The 25,942-nt window shown below is 42.9% G+C and overlaps 1 protein-coding gene across 3 annotated transcripts in view; it reads right to left on the reverse strand.

Annotated features, from left to right (window-relative positions):
• ccdc61 (coiled-coil domain containing 61) overlaps window positions 1-21,665 on the reverse strand; it is a 35,159-nt gene extending 13,494 nt beyond the window's left edge. The window contains exons 1-10 of one of the 3 annotated variants that reach the window (XM_072549444.1): window positions 21,174-21,665; window positions 20,123-20,193; window positions 19,300-19,540; window positions 16,905-16,987; window positions 14,233-14,393; window positions 11,171-11,323; window positions 7,111-7,327; window positions 4,189-4,271; window positions 2,920-3,209; window positions 447-525 (exon numbers count right to left, since the gene is read on the reverse strand). In XM_072549444.1, the coding sequence (XP_072405545.1) occupies window positions 447-525; window positions 2,920-3,209; window positions 4,189-4,271; window positions 7,111-7,327; window positions 11,171-11,323; window positions 14,233-14,393; window positions 16,905-16,987; window positions 19,300-19,447 (1,214 nt within the window). In that variant the 5' untranslated portion in view covers window positions 19,448-19,540; window positions 20,123-20,193; window positions 21,174-21,665. The remainder of the gene's footprint in view (window positions 1-446; window positions 526-2,919; window positions 3,210-4,188; window positions 4,272-7,110; window positions 7,328-11,170; window positions 11,324-14,232; window positions 14,394-16,904; window positions 16,988-19,299; window positions 19,541-20,122; window positions 20,194-21,173) is intronic. The other 2 variants (XM_072549445.1, XM_072549443.1) reach the window with 2 other exon arrangements.
• Between the last annotated feature and the right edge of the window lie 4,277 nt (window positions 21,666-25,942).

Here is a 25,942-nt window from a genome sequence, read left to right on the forward strand (position 1 = left end):
TCCAATGTCGGTACATGGCTCTCTCTCTCTCTAATTGTACTTTTGATTCCTGAACATGCCACTCCTCATCTAACCCACCCTTTGGTCCTTTTGTCCATTCAGCTAATTCTTGGAATCCTTGGCCACATCTAGATTTCAAAAGCTGTTATCTCCCCCCTCAGCCTCTTTCTGCAGAGTCCATCCCTTTACGTCCCAGAGACAGTAACACTATGCACTACCAACTGCATTAGACATCCTTTTCCAGAGTTATACTGTAATACAGGGAATCTAAAAATATATCCAACAAGACAGAAATACAGAACTGATGCACATCTACATCACCATAACAGTAAAAAGTGGTCTCACTCACCAGGAATCTCTGCAAGCTGTAATGTAAAGACTAAGATCATGTTATTCAATAGACCTCCAATATTTTTATTTTGCAATTTCACCTTTTAATAACTTACTTTCTCTGCTCGGTCTCCTTCTGCTTCTGTTCCTTATTGTGCACATATGCTGTGGGGTCGAAACGGGCTTGCCTAGTTCCTGAGGAGAACAAGAAGAGTTTGACTATATCCCACCAGTGAAGCTCTGTTTCTGAACAACATCGAGCATCCTAGTGCAGTGCTTCTAGAGTTCTCTGGATTCTTTAGTCGATTGGTTGATTCCCCACCTAAATTCAAATACCATAGAGCAACACTGCTGGGGGAGATGGGGATGGTGGTACTTTCACTGGATGTGTAAACTAGCGGCCCAGACTGGGGACGCAGGTTCAATTCATAAAACTGGAGTTGAAAGCCGGTCTCAGTAACAGAAAACTGAATTATCAATGAAAATAAAAACCAATCTGGTTCACGAATGTTGAGGAAGGAAATCTATCATCCTTACCCGGTCTAGCGGGCATCTGAATTCAGACTAACAACAATGTGGTTGACTCATAACTGACTTCTGAAATGGCCTTAGCAAATGACTTAGTTCAAGAACAATTAGGACGGGAAAGAGTTACCCATAGTTCCAATAAACAAGGCCTGTGCCTTCAGAAGGCTTGGGTAGTATTGCCCTCCCTCCCAAATCAACCAAAAGCAAGGTCATCCCCATAAACTGGAGAGACAGAATCCACGGGTGACTGCAAATGTGGTGGAGAGGGAAAGAAGGCGGGTGCAGATGAGGGAGATGGGTCTGAAGGAGAGTGCAAAGTAGAGACAGCAGTTTTGATATGGGCAACGAGTAAATACTCAACCTGAAGGGAAGAAAAAAAAAGTCAGAGATAAATTTATTGAAAACAAAATGTAGAATCTCTAGCTTAAGGCTGCAAAGTTCAGAAGATATTATAATAGGGATAATATTGTGACTGCTATTGTAAAGAACGGTTAATTGTTACTTCAAATCTGGGATTCAGATCTGGGATACAGAAAAGAGAATGACAACAGGGTACATTAAAATGTTCCAGCTTTGTGCATATACAATAGAAACATTTTAGCTATGAACTCACTGGTCTACATAAGACGCAGTTAAGGCAATAGTGGGTGGCACGGTGGCACAGTGGTTAGCACTGCTGCCTCACAGCGCCGGAGACCCGGGTTCAATTCCCGCCTCAGGCGACTCACTGTGTGGAGTTTGCACGTTCTCCCTGTGTCTGCGTGGGTTTCCTCCGGGTGCTCCGGTTTCCTCCCACAGTCCAAAAAAAATGTGCAGGTCAGGTGAATTGGCCATGCTAAATTGCCCGTAGTGTTAGGTAAGGGGTAGATGTAGATGTAGGGGTATGGGTGGGTTATGCTTCGGCGGGGCGGTGTGGACTTGTTGGGCCGAAGGGCCTGTTTCCACACTGTAAGTAGTTATTTTGGGAAAAAAAACCTTTTATTGCTAATTTATGCCTGGTTGCATCGAAGCGTCTGTTTCTTTGCTGTTTGACTCTATATGCCTGGCCTCAGGAACTGCATGATACAGACATAAGATGCCCCAAAATGATATTGTATACACCAATGTACACATTCGTAAAGCGCAAAGGTTGCCTTGCTGAGACAGTATAAGGAGGGTGTTAACGCAATGCCCAACTAAATAAACAAAGATCCTCAGTTCTGCCAGGGATGAGACATAATAATTATGGGGATAGTATACAGAAGCTGGAGATTTCCCTCTTGAGCACAGAAAGTTAAGGAGAGTTCTTCAAGGCACATGAATTCATGAGTTTAGACTGAGAAAATAAAAGGAAGCAGTTTCCAAAGGCTGAAGAGAGATTGCCAGACAAAGATAAAAGATTTAGGAGACTGGCTGGGCAGAAGAACCAGAAACAACATGAGGTAATTTTTTTTTAATGATTAGGATTTGGAATGTTGTGTGTTGGATACTGATTTCAGAATAACTTTCAGAAGACCCTGAACAAATACTCAAAAGAATAAGGAAAAGAATGGGTAACTATTCAGGTAAGTAGGTCAGAATTATCTGAAATCTCAGATTTACTCCAGAGCTGGGGACTTTCCTCGGAGAGTCTGGGAAGGTGGAGAGTTCTGAATCTCCTGGATTTGAATCCGCGTCCCTTTCAGTTAAAGGGGAGCAAGATGAACAGGATTGTTCTTTGGAAAAGCCAGCACTGACTCAATTGGCTCAAAAGACACAGAAGCAGAGGTAGGCCATTCAAGCCCATTGCATCTGCTCAATCATTCAGAACATGGGCAATAATCTTCAACTCCACTTTCCTGCTGTTTCCTCATAACCCTCAAATCTGTAACTGATTGAAAATCTGTCTACCTTGGCCTTGGATATGCTTAATGACCCAGCTTCTGTGGTAAAGAGTTCCAGATCTACCGTACTTAGAAAACATTATCCCTTATTCTGAAATAACGCACTCTGGGTCTAGGCTCAATGGCCTATGACTGTGCTGCACTACTGAATGATTCTCACTTGAACTCGTAACCATTTTCTCTTTTGGAGAAGCTGTACCTGCTGGAGAGGGTGACAGTCTGGGGGTACGGGAACGATTTCTTTGCTGGCTGTCTCTGGAGGAAGACCGTTCCCTCTCTCTAAACGATGACCACCGGCCACTTCTCTCTCTGGACGTGGACCTCTCCCTCTCTTGGGACCCTGACCACTGCTTGCTTCTTTCCCGCAAGGCCGACTGACCGTCCTGCCGAACTCTGCCAGCCGAATCTGTCCTGGTCTGAGAACGATGGCCGGAGCTGAGATTTAAATTTGATCTGTTCTGGGGAGAGGGTCCCACTGGAGTCAGGCGACTGAAAGATGAGAAAAAGCATGAAAATTAGGTGTAGAGAACTCGGGGACAAAAAGGGAGCAATATTTTAAAAGTGTCCAATGGAAACACTGGAATCTAACAATAAAAAGATCCCAAAGTGTTTTACAGGAGCAGTCACATGTAGGACTGCAGAGTAGAAATTATTGGTACAGGGCCGAGTCGTTACAGGAGAATTCTATCATAGAGATTGGGAAATTCCAGTCAGGATGGTTATACATTAAGGAAAAGTAAATAACATTATATTATTTCAAATATGACATTGAAATTCAAGACAAAATAATTTTTAAAATAGAAAATTGACAGCACATACATGGGCTATTCAATCCTATCCGTCAAACTAGCTGGGAGAGGAAGTTGGTATGATTGATTGAGAGGGGAGCGGGTATCAGTTCTAAAGTCGCCCATGAGTTAGAAAAAAGCCTAAGCCTGTCTAAACTCTCATGGGTAACTATTCAGGTAAGTAGGTCAGAACTATATGAAATCTTAGATTTACTCCAGAGCTGGGGACTTTCCTCAGAGAGTCTGGGAAGCTGGGGAGTTCTGAATCTCCTGGATTTGAATCCGCGTCCCTTTCAGTTAAAGTACAGGCCTCTGAATTATCATTGACATTACCCACTACTCCACACATGAACAGGATTGGGCAGTGCTTTTGCTCGTAAGATACACACTTCAGTGTTACAGCCAAGCATAAGGCCGTCCCCTCGGTAACTGTCATAAAGGCGGTTACTAGGGGAATACTTGTTAGTTTTTTCTAACCTCCACTCAGTAATACACTTACATTCAGCAGATTGTCCTCACCCAGTCACCACAGTACAACAGGCTCATTGGATAATTTGCCCCTCCCTCGCCCTGAATGTGGAGAATAAATGTCTCAGCAGGTTTGAGTTAATTTGGTACAGCCTCACGAATGAGCGGGCAGGGATTTCTGCAGGTACGTTGACATTCTGATAAGAACTCACCCCCTTTTGTACAAATTCAACTCGGTGGTCAGGTTCTTCATTCGCACCTTCAGTTTCCGCTCTGAAGCCTTTACGTCTTCCAGCTGAAATTTTGAAAAACGATAAAAAAAAACAATTATTCAACTGTGTGGGAGGTCTGGAGCAGCCTGGGGTTGCTCTCCTTCGAACAGAGAAAGTGAAAAGGACATTTGATAGAACAGGAAAGACTTTGATACCAATGATACAGAAGAAACTGATTGCAGTGACAGAAGGGTCAGTTACAAGAGGTACACAGGTTGAAGACAATCAGCAAAGAGAAACAGAAGGAGAAAAGAAAATTATGGAGCGAGTTGCTGCAACTTTGAACATGTTGTCTGAAAGAGTGTTTTAAGGAGATTTAATAAAGAGCTTCCAAAGAGAACTGGATGAATACTTGAAGGGGAGAAATGTATAGCATTACGGGGAAAGAGCATAGGTATGGGATTAACTGGACAGCTTAACCAAAGAGCTGGCAGCAACACAGTTAAATCCTAACTTTTGTAGAATTATAACAGCACAGAACCCAACACACTGATCAGACAAGATGTAACGCTAAATAGAAATGGGCAGCAAAACCACAGCGTTAGTCTTAGACTCATAGGGTCAGACAGCATGAAAAGACTTTCAGAACAGTACAGTCCTGCTTATCCATCACTGTCTTTTTTTTGAAAACTGTCTCTAGTTTTGCTTACTATTACTTACTGTTCATTCAGCACTGTCCAATGTGGTATCATATCCCTATCAGCATCCGATATCAAAACACACAATTACATGATAACTTACACCCTGCAACATTGTTAAATGCCCACCACAAAAGTCAAAATTAGGGGTAATTGAAGGGAGTGGGGAAACAAGTGAAAGAGTTCACATTATATTCACAAACTGTCACTTCCTAAATAAAAAAAAACGTTTCTGACTGTGTCTAAAGCTGAACAGCACTGTGAATGTATCCACACCATACTGAACACAGTGATTAAAGACAGCAGCAGCTCTTCATCAAGCAGCAATTAGGGAGGGGTAGTAAATACTGGCTAGTCTGTGACATCCACATTTCATGATCAAACTCTTAAGAGAAAACCACCACCAGCGGTATTGAAAGCAATCACAATTTCTATTTTTTTTTTAAGAAAAGTGAAATTAAGTTGGAGGATGGGTTAGTAGAGTTTAAATATTGGCTAGCTGACTGGATCTAACCACTTTCTCACCTGCCATCACAGCACCCCCAATACCCCTAATAGATCAACCTTCGAGAGCAAGCTTTACCAGCAGATATCTTTCTGATCAAGGAACAGGAAACGTGGGAAGTTACCGAGTTCCTTGTGACAAAATTATCATCAAGTGGTTAGCTAGAATGGTCCTTTCTAAAACAGGCTGGGGCTATTTTCCCTGGAGCATCGGACACTGAGGGGAGACCTTACAGAGGTTTATAAAATCATGAGAGTGTGAATAGCCAAGGTCCAAAATTAGTGGGCATAGGTTTAAGGTGAGAGGGGAAAGATTTAAAAGGGACATAAGGGGGCATCCTTTTCATGCAGAGGGTGTTGCGCGTACAGAATGCGCTGCCAGGTGAAGCAGAGGAGGCTGGTACAATTACAACTTTTAAAAGGTACCTGGATATACAAAAAAAAAAGAGTTTAGAGGGTTATGGGCCAAATGTTGGCAAATGGAACTAGGTTGATTTAGGATATCTGGCTAGCCTGGACGAGTTAAGCCAAAGGGTCTGTTTCCGTGCTGTGCATCTCTATGACTCTTGGTTCAGGTTGAGTCAGGGCCCCCTGAGCAGCCAAATCCATTGCTGGAGCCTGAGTACTAACCCGTTATGCACCTCTGGAAAAACAAAGAACACTACACACTTCTGAGGAGCAAGAGAATCATCACCACAAACACAGTGAGGACCCTGTCGCTTGGCTTTGGGGAGTTGCATTCACTAAGTAAGTAGATAAACTGACATGGAACAGCTGCATTCTCGATGTAATAAACATCAAGGAGGTAAATCCCGCTATGTATTTCTACCTCTCCTGTGTAGCTTTGTCAGGTTAGCATGAAAAGTAAATCTCGTCCAATGGTCATAGTACAGAAAGAGACCATTCAGCCCCTTGTGTTTGTGCTGACTCGCTGCAAAAGTAATTCACCCAGTGCCACTCTGCTTGCTGTCTTTTCCCTGTAACACTGCAGAATATTTCTCCTCAGATAATGGCCCAATTCCCCTTTGAAACAGATGATTGATTTTGTCTCTACCACATTCTCATGCAGCACACGATCCAAATCACTTGTCATGTGAAAATGATTTTCTTCACGATACCGTTGTTTCTTTGGTCGATCGTCATAGACTGATGCCTTCCGATTCTTGATCTTTCTGCTACAGGATTAAGAACTGTTTGTCCCCACCTGCTCAGTCCAGACACTTCACGTTTTTAAGATAAATCTCCTCTCAATCTTCTCCTTTCCACAAACTACATCCCCACTTTCTCTGGAATTACTCACAGGAATCTTTTCTGCACCCTCTCGAATACCTTCACATCCTTCCTGATGTGTGGTGGCCACAATAGGCCACAGCAACTCAGTATTGAGGCTGAACCAGCGCTTTCGAGAGGTGACTTTGAGTGACGTCTATGGGGAAGTGTAATGGTGGAAACCTTTTGGCTCCTAACAAAGACTCTTCAATCAAAAAAATTAGCAAGTGGTAAATCTCAATTTCTAGGCAACTGCCAGTTTGCTGACTGCTTGCTAAAATTTGTAATTGTTTTTGCAATACATTATTGAAACACTGCTGGATTGTGACCTGAAGTTGAAGCTTTTGTCTTGCTCTCCGGACTGAAACATAAGAAAAACTGAAGTTTACCAACACTCAAGGTTCTGTAACATCAAGATTTAATACAAAGGCTTGAGCATCATAGATCTCACCTCATCCAAGACCTGCCGGTATTCTTGGTTTCGTTTATTTGCTGCTCTCTGATTTTTTGTTTTCTCCTTCATCAACTCCTCCTCCAAGCTCTGAATGATCTTTTTCAGGATTTTCACCTCCTTGGCCACAGATGCTGTGCTGGACAGTTTCATCTGCTCCTGGAGCTGCAGAATCATGACTTCAAGCTCCTGTTTCTCCTGCAGCAGCTTCTCGAACCTGAAGGGAGGCGTGCACACGAAGGAGGGGAGCATGTTATTTTCTGCCATGATGCATTCTTTCCCCAATAGGGACAACAATAGAAATTGCTCAGGAGATGGTGCAGGAACAGGTCATTTGGCCCAACAGGGTACGTGCTGGCAGGTGATAAATGGAGTTACACAGACGTTTTGTAGCATTTTCCACAAACTCAGGATGGCCTAGAGCAAATTATCTTTTAAAAAATGGTTACCTTTATGCTGCAAGAAAGCAAAAGGCAGCACAACAAGATCCCACAAATAGCAATCGCATAAATGACCAATAAATCTGGCTTCTTGTGATGTTGGTTGAGGGATGGATACCAGATGATCCCACTGTTCTTTTTATAATAATGCCATGGGATCTTATACAGCCACTTTGGTTTAATGCCTCACTCAAACGATGGCACCTTTTAACAGGTTAAGGAGAGGACAGAAACTAAATTAAAAGATTGGTTGGACAGGAGGCAGCAGAGAGTAGAAGTTAAGGCGGTTTTCTTCAGACTGATGAAAAGGGTCTCATGGTATCCCACAGAGATCAAGTGTCACAGGAGATAGTGTCCCCCACCTCTGCACCAAAAGCTTCAGGTTCAATTCCTCACCTCAGAACTAGATACCCAAGGTTTATTATCAACCTGTAGAAACAAAGCAATGCAGGAGTAGGCCATTCAGCCCCTCAGATCTGCTCCACCATTCTACATCATGGCTAATCATGTACACCAACACCATTTTCTAATGTTATCCCTTGATATTATCATCTAGAAATCTATCAATCACTGGCTTGAAAATACAAAATGATTGTGGATCCACAGCCACCGAAGGGCAGAGAACTCCAAAGATTTACTTAGAGTCAGAGAGTCATACAGCATGGAAACAGACCCTTCGGTCCAACCAGTCCATGCAAAACATAATCCCAAACTAAAATGGTCCCACCTGCCTGCTCCTGGAACATATCCCTCTGAACCGTTTCTATTCATGTACTTATCCAAATGTCTTTTAAATGTTGTAGTTGTACCCACATCCACCACTACCTCAGGAAGTTCATTCCATATGTGAATTACCTGCTGTCTGAAACGTTTGCCCCTCATGTCTTTTTCAAAATCTCTCTCCTCTCACCATGAAAATATGCCCCCTAGTCTTGAAATCCCCCATCCTAGGATAAAGACAACAAAGACAATAACTCTTTCTATACCCTTCATTATTTTATAAACTTCTATAAGCTCAACTCTCAACTTTCTAGGCTCAGGTGAAAAAGTCCCAGCCTTTCTTTATACTCAAACCTTTGAAGGTTGACAAGTCTTGATAAATCCCTTCTGAATCCTCTCCAATTTAATAGTATCCTTCATACATCTGGATGACCAGAACTGGACAAAGTCAGGCCTCAACAATGTCCTAAACACCCGCAACATGACTCCCCAACTCCTATACTCAAAGGATTGAGCAATGAAGGCAAGTGTGCCAAATGCCTTTTTAACGTCCCTGTCTACATGTGACACAAACTTCAAAAGGATTACGTACCTGCACCTCTGGGTCCCTCTGGTTCTACAACGCTACCCAAAGTCCTACCAAGTTAAAAATCACAACACCAGGTTTATAGTCCAACAGGTTTAATTGGGAGCACTAGCTTCCAATTTAGTGTGGTGGGGTGGCACGGTGGCTCAGCGGTTAGCGGTGCTGCCTCACAGCACCAGGGTCCCAGGTTCAATTCCAGCCTTGGGCACCTGCCTGTGTGGAGTTTGCACATTCTCCCAGTGTCTGTGTGGGTTTCCTCCGGGTGCTCCGGTTTCCTCCCACAGTCCAAAGATGTGCAGGTTAGGTGAATTGGCCATGGTAAATTACCCCATAGTATTAGGTGCATTAGTCAGAGGGAAAGGAGTCTGGGTGGGTTACTTTTTGGAGGGTCGGTGTGGACGTGTTGAGCCAAAGGGCCTGTTTCCACACTGTAGGGAATCTAAATCTAATCCTAATCTAATCTAGACCTGTTGGACTATAACCTGGTGTTGTGTGATTTTTAACTTTGTAAACCCCAGTCCAACACCGGCATCTCCGAATCAAGGCCCTACCGTTAATTATATATACCCCACTCTTGTTTGTCGTACCAAAATACAACACTTGTGAAAGAAAAAAAATTCTCCTTATGCTATGTGGCATACTCCTTATTCTGAAACAGTGACGCCCAACTCAAGGATCCCATCCCAGCCAGAGGAAACATCTTGCTGAATCTACCTTGTCAAATCCTGTGAGAATGTTATGATTCAAGGATTTGGAGAGGATGGTGTTGGACTGGGGTGTACAAAGTTAAAAATCACACAACACCAGGTTACGTGCTGAGTTACATTGCACTTTGCTCAAAAACTGCATGATTCCATGCTCGACTATGTTAACTCACTTTTTAGATTAGACTCAGTCTAAACATTATGGCACAGACAAGGAACACACACAAGGAACACCTTCAACATCTTAACATCTTATCTGGCTGACACCAATTATTACAGTTAACCTGAGAATGTAACTTTTAAAAAAAGGTTTTGTGATTTACATGTGAAAGAATTGAAACTATCATGGTCATTCTAACAGATGAGAGACTCAACAAACTATCAAGGTATTTTTCAATGTATAATTTCAGTTACATCACACTGTCAACTTTTGCTATAAATTCAGTGTCTTACAATTGTGTCCTCCACAACTACCTGATGAAGGAGCAGTGCTGTTGGACTATAACCTGGTGTTGTGCAATTTTTAACATGATTCAAGGAGACCGGTACACACTCTTCTCAACTCGAGAGTACAGGTCCACTCTCCTCACAGAATGAGAATTAGTCTGGGGAGCCTTGACGACACTGCCACCATGACACAAGGAGGTTGTGGTAGCATCATTGGACTAGTAATCCAGAGGCCCAGGTAAATGCCCTGGAAACATGGTTCAATTCCTATCATGGCAGTCAGTAAAGTTTGAAAATAAAAACCTTGAATTAAATGCCATCCTAGTGAAGAACATGTAACCATGGTCACAAAAACCCATCAGGTTCACTAATGCCCTTTAGGGAAGGAAATCTACCATCCTTAACCAGTTTGGGTTACACATTACGCTGGAGCCACAGCAATGGAGTTCTTAACTGCTGTCTGGGCAATTAGGGATGGGCACTAAATGCTGGTCGAGCTTATATGCCACGAGCTAATATGAGCTCAGTGGTTGGCGTGGCAGAAGAGAATGACAATGAGCAAGAAATACCAGGAACAAATAGGCGTGTCTGTGTGTGTCTGTGTGTGTCTGTGTGCCTGTGCGTTGCAGGGGGAACAAGAAAGTTTTTTTATTAGAGCAATGCAGATTAAAACTATAAAATGATAGGAAAGAGTAGAATGACGGGAACAATGGTTAAGCAATCAAGAGCAAAACAGTTAAGTACATAAGACTTACAAAAGGGATAGAAGATTTTTTTGTGAATGGATTGGGCTGTGAATGAGGCAGAATTAGGGCCAACATTCAATATTATATTGGGTCAGTGGGTGACGGCATAGGTATTAAAGGGGTATGGGTTCAGCAGGTAAAGTGAAACTAGTTATGCAATTTCCCTATGTTGAAATTTCTACATACAGAGAGAGGTGCAGGCCTCCTATTAAGGATGATGAGTCTCAGTCAAATCCTGCGCTGTCATTATAATACCACAATGTAATGCTGCACTTACAGTGGCTAGTGTTCGTTATATAGTGTCATTGCTGAGACGTGAGCAGAAATCATACTGGGGGGGGGGGTAGAGTGGGTAGGGGCATGGTGATGAGGTTATGGTGGTGGTGGAAAACAAGAAAGGGAAAGAAAGAGACTCACTCTGCTCTCAAGCGTCTGAGCTCTGTGTCACGGAAGTCCTTGCCATGCTTCGATTTCACTGTGGCAAGTTCCTCTTTCAGGCTTCGAATGATCTTCTGGAGAGTGGCTGGATCTGGCTTTCCTACATAGGGTAGGGGAAGTGGGTAGTGTATTCTGCAGGCATCAAAAAGAAAGATCAGTTATACAAAATGGAAACAGGAGCAGGCTAATCTGGATTGTGGCCTTGACTCCATTTTTTTTTGCCTGTTCTCCCAGCAGACCCAAATCCCCCTTGTCAAACAAAAATACAGTAAACTTTTTATTAACCAGCACTTATGGGACCAGGAGTGTGCTGGATTATCCGAAATATTTAATTATCAAGAGGTCCATATAACCAATGTTAAAAAACACAGTAAGTAATATGAACATAATGCAGGGAGTATACAGAGTGATATACTTTATTTGCTGCATAAATCACAAATAATAAAACTTAAATAAAAGCTTGTAGAGTGCCTTCTGACTGACATCTTCAACTGACTACTGATAGATCATGGTACTGGAGGAGAAATTGAATAAACTGTTGATATTTCATGTGGTAATTCGATTGACCACAAGTATATTTACATTGTGGCAAATAAATTAAAAATACTATAATAATTGATCAGAATAGTACATTAAACTTCATGGTATTTGAAGTATATAATTTTTGGATGAGGTTCTGAGGAAGGGTCACTCAACCCAAAACATGAACTCTGATTTCTCTCCACAGATGCTGCCAGACCTGCTGAGCTTTTCCAGCGGTTTTGTTTCCAATTTCCAGCATCCACAGTTCTTCCTGTTTTTATTTACTTGTTTGCCAGTTAATCCAGAGTGCCGGTTCAGAAGCTGTCAGTTAATACAAAGTTGGCTGTACGTCTATCTCAGTCTTTAATATATTCAATAACCCAGGCTCCTCTGCTGTGTCTAATGACACTGTGAAAAAATAGAATCTTGAATGGGAGACAAATCTTTTTAACATTGTGCCTCACCAGGTCAAGGCATGGGAAGACATCCTTCCAACACACACACTTGTCAAGTCCCTTCATAACCTTTTGTTTCACTGAGATCACCTGTTACTGTTCTAAACTCAGAGTACAAGCCCAACCTGCACAATGTTTCCTCATCAGCAAACTCCTTCATCCCAGGAATCAGCCTTCTCTGAACTGCTTCCTAACAAATTATGCCTCTTCTGAAGCAAGGTCATGGTCACTTTTGTGTGTCAGCAATACGAAGAGAAAGCTATTTGCTTGTTCCAAATTTTGACAATTAAGAGTCTCTCGAAACACAGATGCATAATTCAAGAACTTTCTTTCTGCTCGATGCCCAACTAAAATCCATGGATCAAAGACACATTCCCCACATGCTCCAATTCCACCAAAAGCCCCAACCTTCAAGCGAGAACTGGACCCATTCCTGAATGGGATTGTAGGTCACCTCATTCAGGAAAGTGATGTCAAAGACACCATGAAGGCCAGAGTAATCGCCCGGGCTAGTTTAGTCCACTCAAAAGAGGATTGAAGATGAACTCATCAGGCATTCACCTTCATGGACTGGCCTGGTGTTAGGTCTCCCTTGGAAGATCACATAACTTTTGGGAGGAGGGGGTGACGCACAGTTATGTGGGAGAGGTTGAACCGAGCAGTGGGCCATGAGCAGCAGTGGCGATCGTGGCACTGTCAGCTGGAAGTCGGGTGTGTGGAAGCGGCTGTGGGCCTGAGCCCAAAGTGGTTAGAGCGAGTCCGAAGTGTTGGTGAGGGAGGACCCCAAGGATCTGCAACGTTGAGAGCAGGGAGTCCGAGGTTTCCCAGCGAGCAGGCTAAAGTGGAGGAGACCCAGCTCTTGCACGTAAGACTGTTGAACAATTACCTTTATTCCTGTATTTTTCCACTTAATACCAGAAAGGGTGGTAATGTTAACTTCGAACTTTATTTGTCTACGAATACCAAGAACAACAGCAATGCTTCTCTTCTAATCTTCTTTCCCTATATTACTACTTTACCTTTGTACCTAATATGGCACTGCACATGACAACATTATACATTTTCACTGTACTCCTGTGCTTGAGTACACATGACAATAAAACTTAAATCAATCAAATTTCTTGTCAACTATTAGATTTGATTAGATTAGTGTGGAAACAGGCCCTTTGGCCTAACAAGTCAACACCGACCCTCCGAAGAGTAACCCACCCAAACCCAATTCCCTCTGACTAATGCATCTAACAACACTAAAGGGCAATTTAACATGGCCAATTCACCTGACCTGCACATCTTTGGACTGTGGGAAGAAACCCACGCAGACACGGGGAGAATGTGCAAACTCCACACAGGCTGGAATCGAACCAGGATCCCTGGTGCTGTGAGGCAGCAGTGCTAACCACTGAGCCACAGTGCCAACCTCAAACCTGATTAGAGTAGATTCCCTACAGTGTGGAAACAGGCCCTTTGGCCCAACCAGTCCGCACCGACCCTCCGAAGAGTAACCCACCCATTCCTGCGTTTTTCACATACTCCTTGTTTTGTCCTGTTTTGAGTGGAACTGAATATTTAGAAGCAGTCTGATTTGAGGCATCAGATGTACCCTGGTCCAACAGACCATTTCTGATTTTTTATAAAAATTCTTTCATATGACATGGGCATCACTTGTTGCTAATCCCTGACTGTTAGGGCAATTTCAGATGACAGACAAGACTCAAACACATTACTGAGAGTTAGAACCACATGTAGGTTTAAATCTATAAGGACACCGGGAATGAAATAGGTTGTTACAACAATCAATAATACCTTCATTACGTTTAATTCACTAACTGAACTTACATTCCCACCAATGGTGGGAATTGAACCCATGACCTCACAGCATTAGCCTGGGCCTTTGGATTACTAGTCCAGTGATATTACCACAATGCCACAAACTAACCCCTTGCCTTGCTAGCTCATTTTAAAGTGCTAAGAAATAATATATGGATCAGAGATTTCTATTAGTTCTGACCAGGAGAAAAATAAATTATAATTTGATCTTTGTTTTATTAAGCATGGATTTGATACCTGTCAAACTCCACTGAGTAAATGAGGATGAGGTAACGTTTCACATTGAGGGCTCCAGATTTCGGTGGTGGTGCGTGCCTCATTGAAACTCCAGCTTTCCGGTTTCTCAATAGCTCCAGGTCAGCGTAGGTCAATAGGTCAAGAGTCACTGATTCACTGCTCTGAAAAATCAAATGAATAAACCCAGTGCATCAAAAGATGCTGTGGTCAATGTTCTGACCTCAACCCACACAGCATTAAGAATGACAAGTCTTCCCAGGGCTTAGGAGGCTTCAGAGCTCAGATCTGACAAATGGCTGTGTCTCCACACCCCATCTCAGTACAGAGGCGATAGCAAATAGGAGCGAGTGGTGGACATTCAGCCCCTCAAGCCTGCACCATCATCCAACTACGTCACGGCTGATCTTCTGAGGGTCTTGACAGGTTGGATGTTGAGAAGATGTTTCGGTAGTGGGGCAAATCTCAAACTAGGGGAAATTGTCAGATAGTAATGAATGACTGGAATTCCCTACCTCAGAGCTGTGGAGATTACATCACCGAAAGTACTCAAAGAGGAGGTTGTTAATACTTTTGAAATATTAGGTGGTCACGATTTGTTGAGTTGGCACTAGAACGGGAGTTGAGGCCTGGGGCTGATTAGCCATGATCTTGTGGAATGCTGGAGCAGGTTTGAGGGCCAAATAGCCTATTCCTGTTGCTGCTTCTATTTGTTACGTTCTATCTCAACTCCACATATCCCCATAGCCCTCATTAAATCTATTGTTGATCTGTCTTGAAAATAATGAATGAACTTCCACAGCCCTTTGAGGTGGAGACCTCCAAAGATTCACCATTTCAGTAAAGAAATATTTCCTCATATAGGTCGTAAATGGTCAAATTATTATTCTGTGACTGGGTCTCCTGGTTCTTGGACCCTCCTTCCACCCTCCCCCACCTGACTTTAATGAGTAGGCTTCTTCAGAAGATGGGACAAAGTGAAGACTGCAGATGCTGGAAATCAAGAGTCGAAAAGTGTGTCGCTAGAAAAGCACAGCCGTTCAAGCAGCATCCGAGGAGCAGGAGGGACGACGTTTTGGGCATGACCTCTTCATCAGGCTGATGCAGGGCTTTGCTTTTCCAGCACATTTCTCCAGAAGCTGACTTCTCACAAACAGTACTTTGTTTCCAGCAACTGAACATGTGGCCAGAAAACCTGGGAACTAACAACAACGGAAAGCAATAAACAAGTAGTAATGACAGGGGGAGGTGGGGGAGTGCAATCCTGTCTGGTTCTGTTTCTTAAAGCAAGTTAGCTTAGAACAATCTGGCTGCAGGGAATATCTCTCAAGGAGAATTCAGTTGAAATTCTGTGTACTGTCTCATTGGAGGGATCGGTGTGGACCTGATGGGGCGAATGGTCGCTTCCACACTGCAGGGATTCTATGAAATCCCTGGGTTTCAGATTTCCAAGTCAGGAATTACTAAAATATGACTAGTTTTAGACAGATCATTACAAAACATGATAGTGTATTCATTGCAGGCTCTAATCCCTGCACAGAAAACAGAGTTGGTGAAGTATCAGCTATGGCTCAGTATATTAGGTCAGAAGGTCCCCACATCAGAGACCTGAGCACCAAAAGTCATTGCTGACATCTTTCATAAACTGTGGGCCCATGCGGCCTCCAAGTTAGATGTAAAAGACCCTGTGGGACAATGGCAAGAGATAACATCTCCCCACTGTCCTGGACCAATATTAATCCCTCAATCAATAATCACCAAAAGTTGATTATCTGGCCATTTTTACTCGGCTGCCTGTGGGAGTTTGAAGTAGATCAGTGTGCAGACATATTGCAGCAGGTGCTATGCTTCCACAGTATTTCACTGTACAATCAAACTGGAACTGCAGGTATTAGAGGGACATCTCATTTTTTTTTGGTTCGTAACAGGAAAGAGATAATACAGACAGAGTCATACAGCATAAAAACATGTGCTTTGGCCCAGTCTATTATGACCAATAAGCACCAAACTACACAGACTCTCACTTACCTGCACATGGTCCACAGCCAATTGTGTGCTTTCATTAACTGTTTATCCAGATGTTTCTTAAATGTATCTAGCTCCACCACCCTCTCAGGCAGTATGTCCCATATTTCTATCATCCTCTTTGTGAAAAAAAACCTCAGATCTCTTCTAAACCATTTACTTTTCACCTTAGAACTTAAGTGTTCTAGTCTGAGACACATGTGCCATGGCAAACAATTCAGACAATCTATCCCACCAATGGCTCTCAATTATTTTACACCTCAATCAAATGTCCCCTCAGCCTCCTCTGCCCAAAGGAAATTAAATTCAGCCTACCCAGTCTCTCGTCATTACATACACATCCTGGTGAATCTCCTATGCACCCTCCCCAGTGCAATCACTTTCAGATAGTGCGATGACCAGAATTGCACAATATTCCATTTGTGGCCTAACTAATGTTTTATGTAACAAGAATTCCTTACTCCTATATTCCACACCCCAGCTAATGAAGGCAAGTATCTCAAATGCCTTCTTCACCACCCTGTCTACCTATGTTAACACCTTCAGGGACCCTTGGACATGAAGAGCTCAAAATTTTGAATGGAGCTGAGCTAAAGAACGAAAGATCAAATGCTAGGTACAAACATTTGCTCCCTCAAACTAGATCATACCTTTGTGATGGCCGACTCCAACATATTGCAAAAGATTGAGAACTGTTTGAAGTTGCCAGTTTTGTGAGTGACATCTTCGATATCTGGAACAAAACAGAGATTCAAGTTAAACAGAAACACTTGGGTATAGTCCTGAAGGAGTCATATTAGACTCAAAACACTAGCTCTGCTGGTCTCTCTACAAATAGCGCACTTGGTGCATTCCAGCATTTTGTTTTATTTCAGATTCCAGAATCTTTCATTTCATTTTAGCTACAGTAAGGTTAACAGCTAACCTCTGCTATTCAACGTTTATCCTCCCACCAGCTTTCATGCTATTGCTAAGCAACAAAACGTCATGAATGAAGTGCAGCCACAAAGTATCAGCCCACAGAAACCTACAAGTGCTTTCACAAAATCCTTTACACGATTCTTTTTCTGAAAAACGTTTGTAAAGACAAAATCAGAAGGGGCCCAGGAGAAACCAATCACATCACCAAAACAGTTGAAAACCAGAGAAAAGAAAATTAAGGCAATTGCAAGAAAGTCCCAAATTCAGCTATGAACAAGGGTCAGTGACGTACTGTTGGACAGGGTGGTGGATGCAGATTCAATTACGGATTTCAAAATGAAATAAACAAGTACATGAAAGACGATAATAATAGAGGAAAAGGATAAGGGAACATGACTAACTAAACTGATCTCACGGAGCTTGCACAAACTCAACAGGTGAATGACCTTCTTTATGCATAACCATTCTATCATTCCATTCCGTGTCTAAGCAGTGTTCAGAGATTGTATGATTATCAAAAGGACAGGGCAGTAACTCACATCTATGCAAATGCATAACCAAACAGCTCAGCTCAGGATAGAGATTACAAATAAGAAATTTTCAGAGCCCTTTGCAGCAATCCTGCTATCTCACTAAATGGACATCAAAAGGTTCCACACAGACAAGACCACGAACACTGCTCAAATCCAATGCTATCGCTCAGCATTTAGCCATTATCCAAAACTCAGTTGTCAAAACATGTTCTTTCGGTAATAGGTAGAGTGCAGGCTACACTCATCCAGCCCTCACCTGCTCAACTCCAAACATCCACAAGAGGGGCACTCCTTGACTGGACAATACCAGCCAAACAATCCTGAATGTGCTAATTGCAACATTAACAACCAAATTCAGATAATTAGCTGAGTCTATAACATGGTTCAGTGACACTGGCTAGAAGAGACATACATTAGATGAGATTCCTTACAGTATGGAAACAGGCCATTTGGCCCAACAAGTCCACAGCGACCCTCCGAAGAGTAACCCACCCAGACCCATGCCCTACATTTACACCTGATTAATGCACCTAACACTATGGGCAATTTAGCACGGCCAATTCACCTGACCTGCACATCTTTGGACTGTGAGAGGAAAATGGAGCACCCGGAGAAAATCCACACAGACACAGGGAGAATGTGCAAACTCCACACAGACAGTCGCCCGAGGCAGGAAACGAATCTGTGTCCCTGGCGCTGTGAGGCAACAGTGCTAACCACTGAGCCACCGTGCTGCCCCAATACATTCACAACTAGAGACCCGTTTTCTGAAAATAAAAAGGAACATATCCTATCATACACCTTTTTTGAATTACCCAGGAGTTTGGGGAGCCCAATTGTTTCCATTGCTTTCTCCATCACAATGTCTTAGCGAGAATCCACTAGCCAATTAATTAGCCCTAAACTCTCAAAGTATAAACTGTTGTGATTATTTGAAATGTGGAATTTTTGCATTTGTCCTGATCAGTGTATCACGATCGACTTGGAAAAGATTGCTGATTGTCAAGCTCTGCTACTCCCAAAGCTATCTCAAGAGTTGATTGTTTAATCAAAACACACAAAGTCCCCAATTTCTCTGTCTGCTAGAATCAGGTCCACAGACAACACTGACCAGATTGCCTGTATTTATTGAGAAACAAAGAACTGCGGATGGTGGAAATCAGAAATTGCTGGAAAAGCTCCGCTGGCCCAGAAAATAAACCCGAAACGTTAACTCTGATTTCTCTCCACAGATGCTGCCAGACCTGCAGAGTTTTCCAGTAATTTCTGTTTTTGTTCCCTCCCCAATTGCTTGAATAAAGCAACTGTGTAAACATGACACAGCAAGTTTCAGTAACCTGCCTTTAAAAAAAAGAGGAATAATAATTTCTTCCACAAATCCTGGTTTTAAAACAGTCCTTTACCACTCGATTCACAATCAGAAATACAGAACATAAAATGGTACAGTCTTTAAAAGCGTAAAATGAAAAGCCTTGACAACATGTCTCTTTTACCCTAGAATTTAAAAAAAGTTCTATTTGAGGAATGGATAATTTTAGGAGAAGCAGGTTGAACCTTTTATTGATCATATAAAGAGCAGCTCTGAACTTACAAACAGCCTCGAATTCTCCTCGCCATTGCTCAGATGTCAATCGGTCCTCGACTTCCACCTCCAACACATCTCCAGTCACCATCATCGTGACTATATACTCAATGCCCCGGAAAACATAACTAGCTTGCACAGAAGAACCTCCTTCCATGGTGTGGACAGACAAAGGGCTATCTACTTCAGGGCAAGGCGACGGTATATCGTAAACTTCAACTGCACTGATGAGCTGTTGTATCTTTTAAGCCTTAGATAGAAAATGGAAAAATCAGAAATATGATAACAATATGTTGTTACAGTATTTATGTACTGGGATGGGCCCAGCTATCCCTCACAGTATCCAAATTCATTATCCAATGTTGTACTGATTCCAATCCATCCGGATTCTCCATGGAGGATTACATTATATAATGCCCTAAGTCCTTATACAGTCTAAACAGCATCATATTTAGTACAGCATAGTCCAGAATAGGCAGTATTCAGTGTTCTGAACCACAGCAGTCAAAGGAAATCCCAGAGAGGTGGAGTCAGGTTAGGCTGACAACAACTGGGGCAGGTAGGACTTCAACAATGTGTGGAAAAAATTGGGAACAACAACTGGCAAATGCCATTAGAGCTCTTAACTAGTCTAATTTGCTAATTATCCTGTTCAAGATGTTATTGCACAGCTCTGGAGCAGATGGGACTTAATAGAATCATAGAATCCTTACAGTGTGGAAGCTAGCCATTTGGCCCATTGTGTACATTCGACCCCCCAAAGAGCATCCCACCCACACCAACACTCTGCCATCCTATCCCCTTAACCCTGCATTTACCATGACCAACTCACCTAGTCTGGACATCCCTGGACACAATAGGGCACTTTAGCACCGCCAATCCACCTAACCTGCATATCTCTGGCTTGTAGGAGGAAACCGGAGCACATAGAGGAAACACACACAGATGTAAAGAGAACATGCGTGAGAAACAAAGCTCACTCACTTCAATAATTTCAGTCCGAGACAAGATCTGAATCAGTAGTGTCACTTATTTTACCCTTGCAAGAGGGTGCGATGTCCACTGTCTATAAGGCAGGGACACACACATTGAATTCAATGAATACCAGACATTTATGTAATTTGGTTCCTTTTTTTATCCCGTTGCTCCTCCCCATTTACATCTTCCACTTCTCTAAGACCAGCACCCATTACTCCTGTTTATCTCTTGCCTTATCCGGCCTTGTCTGTGACAAAATGCTTATTTCTGGCCTCACAAGGCCGTTTGACCACATCCCACTGTGACCCATTGTTAGGTATATCCTTTCTTCACCATTATCTACTCCCTCCATCTGTGCTTTCCCCAACCATACTGATCCTTATGACCTTTTAATTGGGGTTTGTTCCTGTGTTTCTGTAAAAGTGGGAAACAGATGCTTATAACTACTGCTTGTGCAAGCATATTTGACTTAACCTACATCCTCACAGCACCTTATCTATTTGTCTGTAACATCTACCATTGTTTTGCAGTCACGTTTCATTCTTGCATACAATTTTAGCTAATACAAAAACAATTATGTATTTCCTCCACATAGTTTGCATTCCAGTTGATTCAGCTCTTAGCTGAAACAATTACACACTGGTGTGAGTTCATTTACCTTGCATAAGTAATTATAATTGCAGAAGTAACACTACTTTGCCTATATCCCCACAATATGCAAACTCCACGTAGACAATCACCCGAGGCTGGAATCGAACCTGGGTACCTGGCGCCGTGAGCAGTGCTAACAGTTTAAATCTGGTTCTCCTGGTCCAGAATTAAGGACATTACAACTGCACCCCAAGACTCAAGTAACACCTTATCGATATTTTCTGAACAACCCATTCGGAGAGGTTACTACTCACCTCTGGAGCAGGCGGGATTTTAACCCAGGACTCCTGGCTCAGATGGAGGGACAATACCACTGTACTTCAAGACAGTCTTGTGTTACAGATATTTTCTAATAAACCTGTTCAGGAATGTTGTTACGTTCTCTGGAGCAAGTAGGGCATGAAATATGATAGAAGAGTTGCACCAACATATCTTTATGTACTGGAATGGGCCCAGCCTGTCCCTCACAGCTCAGAGATAGGGACACTACCTCTACATCAGAAGCCCCCTTATTTATCCAAGGCCTCTGGGTTAGTAGTTTTGCAATATTACCGCGATGCCACCATCGCACGATCTAATAACGTCTTAAATAGCTCTGTCTCCTCAGAGACTGAGCGTTAATGTGGAGGGGGGTTGTGACGCCCCCCACAGTCGACTAGCCCGGCCTTACTTCGTCGCAGAGCGCAATCCCCGCGCCCCCACACACACAGACAAATAAACAAATAAATCCCGCCGCACACCCTTCCCCCTCAACAACCCCGAAACCCCGCTCTATCCGAGTGTCTATCCCTCCAGCCGCCGCCACTCGGGCCCCTCTCTACCCCCCGCCCACCTTCGTCTCCCGGCGCAACCTAACTTCATGTCCCGTCCCTGCCCCGCTCCGATTCGTCACTCCCATCGCCAGCCCCGTTCGCTATTGGTCGCTCCCTCGCGTCAATCACGGGGACGGTTTGGTTGACGCGTATCTAGCAACCGGACGTACCATCGAACGAGGCAAGGGAGAGGTGGGGGAGGGAAGAAAGGGTATGATTTGGATGCCTCAAACTTCAATTATGGACATTAGAAATATATGTAATGTATCGAGATTAAATTATCAATGGTTTGCGATTGGGTAAGATGTTCAATTTCTGCACTTGTTTTTAAAAATGCGCCCTGTGATGGATGTTATACCCCTATCGTGTCAGCAAATAGTTTGGATGCGTTGTGGGCGTTGAGGGATGGCGTCATCAACCCGCGCCACACTGGCAGCTGTCAATCAAAGAGCTGGGTCAGCTGATTGCATATAGTCATAGGCAGGTACTGGACTCACTCTGGAAGGTACATGGAGTTGGGGGTGTGGATTGTATTAGTTTTAAATTCTTGCATGCCCCCACTCCTAATTTCTTTCAGCCCCTTAAATCTTCCTCTTGCACCTCTTCCCATTTTAATCATTCCACACATTGGTGTCAATGCCCCTCAGTTGCTTGGGCCTCAGTCCATGGAGCTCCCTTTCTGAACCTATTCACCTTTCGACTTCTCAGGTTAAGGTAAAACAAAGAAATGCAGATGCTGAAGATCTGAACAAAAAAGCAGAAATTGCTGGAGAAGCTCAGCAGGATTAGCAGATTCTGTTGGTCAGTCACAGAGATGTATAGCACGGAAACAGAGTCTACATTAGAGTGGTGCTGGAAAAGCACAGCAGGTCAGGCAGCATCCGAGGAGCAGGAAAATTGATGTTTCGGTCAAAAGCCCTTCATTAGCTGGAAACAGACCCTTAGGTCCAACTCTTTCATACTGACTGGATATCCTCGATTAATTTGGTCCCATTTGCCAACATCCCCTAAAACCTTTCCTATTCATGTACCCATCCAGATGCCTCTTAAATGTTGTAACTGTACCAGCCTCCACCACCTCCTTTTCCTGAAGAAGTGTCATTCCTGAAATGTCAGACTTCTCCACCTCCTGATGTTGCCTGGTTTGCTGTGCTCTTCCAGACTCCTGCTTGTCTAGCTTGGATTCCAGTATCTGAATTTTTTTTTGTCTCCAGCACTTCCTCTGGCAGCTCATTCCACAATGTATGAAAAGGTCGCCCCTTAGGTCCCTTCTAAAATCTTTCCCCTCTTACCTTAAACCTATGCTTGTCTATTTTTGGACTCCCCTACTCTGGGAAAAAGACCTTGGCTATTCACCCTACCAACACCTCTCACAATTTTATGAACCTCTATGTTTTTGGAATAGAGTATGCAATTCTGGCCTTCTTCATATTGAAAGGATGTTGTGAAACTTAAAAGGGTTCAGAAAAGATTTACAAGGATGTTGCCAAGTTTGGGGGATTTGAGCTATAGGGAGAGGCTGAATAGGCTGGGACTGTTTTTTTCTGGAGTGTCAGAGGCCGAGGGGGTGACCCTATAGAGGTTTATAAAATTATGAAGGGCGTAGATAGGATAAATAGACAAGGTCTTTTCCCTGGGTTAGGAGGAGTCCAGAACTAAATGGCATAGTTTTAGGGTGAGAGGGGAAAGATATAAAAGAGATCTAAGGGGCAACTTTTTCACACACACAGGGTGATGCATGTATGGAATGAGCTACCAGAGGAAGTGGTGGAGGCTGGTACATTTACAGCATTTAAAAGGCATCTGGTGGGTATATGAATAGGAAGGGTTTAAAGGGATTGGGCCAAATGCTGGCAAATGGGACTAGATTAGGTTGGAATATCTGGTCGGCATGGACGAGTTGGACCGAAGGGTCTGTTTCTTTGCTGTACACCTCTATGACTCGATAAGGTCACCCCTTAGCCACCAATGCTCCAGGGAAAATAGCCGCAGCCTACTCAGCTTCTCCCTAAAGCTCAAACCCTCTCACTTTGGCAATCTCCTTGTAAATCTTTTCTGTGCTGTGGGACCAGAATTGAACACAGTCTTCCAACAGTGGCCTAACCAATGTCCTGTACAGCTACAACATGACATCCCAACTTCTACTCTCAATGTATTGACGAATCAAGGCAAGCGTACACAACATCTTCTTCACTACCCTGTTAAACTGCGACTCTACCTTCAAGGAACTATGAACCTGCACCCCAAGATCTCTTTACTTGGCAACTCTCCCCAGGGCCATACCTTTAAGTGTATAATTCCTGCCCTGATTTGTCTTTCCAAAATTCAACACCTCACACTTGTTTAAATTAAACTCCATCTGTCGCTTCTTGACCCATCGGCGCATCTGATCAAGGTCCCATTGTATACTATCCATTACACCATCAATTTTGGTGTCATCTGCAAACTTACTAACCATTCCTAGTATATTCACATCTAAATCATTTGTATAAATGACAAAAAGCAGTGGGCTCAGCACTGATCCTTGTGGCACACCGATGGTGACCAGGCTCCAGTTAGAAAAACGACCCTCCATCACCAGCCTCTGTCTCTTACCTTCTGAAGAAGAGTCACTGGACTCAACGTTAATTCTGCTTTCTCAACTTCTTTCCCTCTTCAAGATTACCTTACAGCACTAAAAGACTTCCTTCAGCCCATTTGAGCTGTATAAGACACTAAAGTGGATTGGCAAAATTGATATCGAGTGGATGTTTCCCCTTATGGGACAATTTAGAATGAGAGGTCTTGGTTTTATGCTGAGGCTTGGCAGATTTAAAACAGAAGGTGCAGAAGAATTACTTCTCTCAAAAGGTCATGAATTCACTACCCTAGATTATAGTAGATGCCAGGATGTTGAGAAAGAATGAAACAGGCAGATTTTTAATTACTGAAGGCTTGAAGCATGATGGAGAGTGGGCAGGAAAATGGAGTGGAGTCAAGATGATATTCGTGAAGATTGCATTATATTTAGATTTTATTTAGATTTTATTGTCACCTGTACTCAAGTACAAGAATATAGTGAAAAGTATAAATGGCAGAGTGGGCCCATGGGGCTGAATTGCCTACTCCTGCTCCTAGTTCTTATGTTCATCCTAATCCCATTTATCAGCTCTTGGCCCATCACCTTCTGGTGTTCCAAGTGCTTATCTAAATACTTCTTAAATGTCTTGAGGGTTCCCATCACTATCACCCATTTAGGTTCACAAGAGTAATTTGAAGAGAGGATCTAGAATGTTACCAGAGGGCTCAAAGATTTGCAAAACAACCAGAGGTGATATGAGGTGAGCCCACTCTGCCATTCAACAAGATCATGGCTGATCTGATTTGGCCTTAAAGCCACTTTTTTGTCTGTCCCCATAACCCCCGACTTATCCCTTGTTGATCAAAAATCTGTTTAACTCAGTCTTGAATAAATCAAATTATTCTCCCTCCACTACTCTGTGGGATAAAGAATTCCAAACACTTACAATTCTCAGAGAATAAGTTCCTCCTTGTCACTCTTTTAAATGGGAGGAACCTTAGTACATAACTTTTTTTGATTTGATTTGTTATTGTCACGTACCTAGGTACAGTGAGAAGTTTTATTTTGCTGGCAGTACAGGCAGATCAAACCATACAAGGGGCATAAGATAATAGAACAGAGTGAGGGATATATTATGGCTGTAGAGAAGGTACACAAAGAGCAATATCAACATTACATTTAAAATATGAGTTCCATTCAGAAGTCTAATAACTCAGGGGAAGAAGCTGTTTATGAATCTGTTGGTACATGTGTTTAAGCTTTTGTATCTTCTGCCAGATGGAACAGGTTGAAAGAGATTATAACCAAAGTGGGAGGGGGCTTTGATTATGTTGGTTGCCTTTCCAAGGCAACAGGAAGTATAGATGGAGTCAGTGGATGGGAGGCTGGTAATGGACTGGGCTGTGTTCACAACTATCTGTAGTTTCTTATGGTCCTCGGCACAGCAGTTACCGTACCAAGCTGTGATGCACCCAGATAGAATGCTTTCTACAGTGCATCTATAAAAATTGGTAAGAGTCTTTACAGAGAGACTGAATTTTCTTAGCCTCCTGAGGAAATAAAAGCATTGTTTTGCATTCTTGACCATTGCATCAACATGAATCAATCAGGACAGATTGTTGGGAGATTGTCATTCCTAAGGACTTGATGC

This window comes from Chiloscyllium punctatum, chromosome 29, assembly GCF_047496795.1.
Source record: "Chiloscyllium punctatum isolate Juve2018m chromosome 29, sChiPun1.3, whole genome shotgun sequence".
Lineage (NCBI taxonomy): Eukaryota > Metazoa > Chordata > Chondrichthyes > Orectolobiformes > Hemiscylliidae > Chiloscyllium > Chiloscyllium punctatum.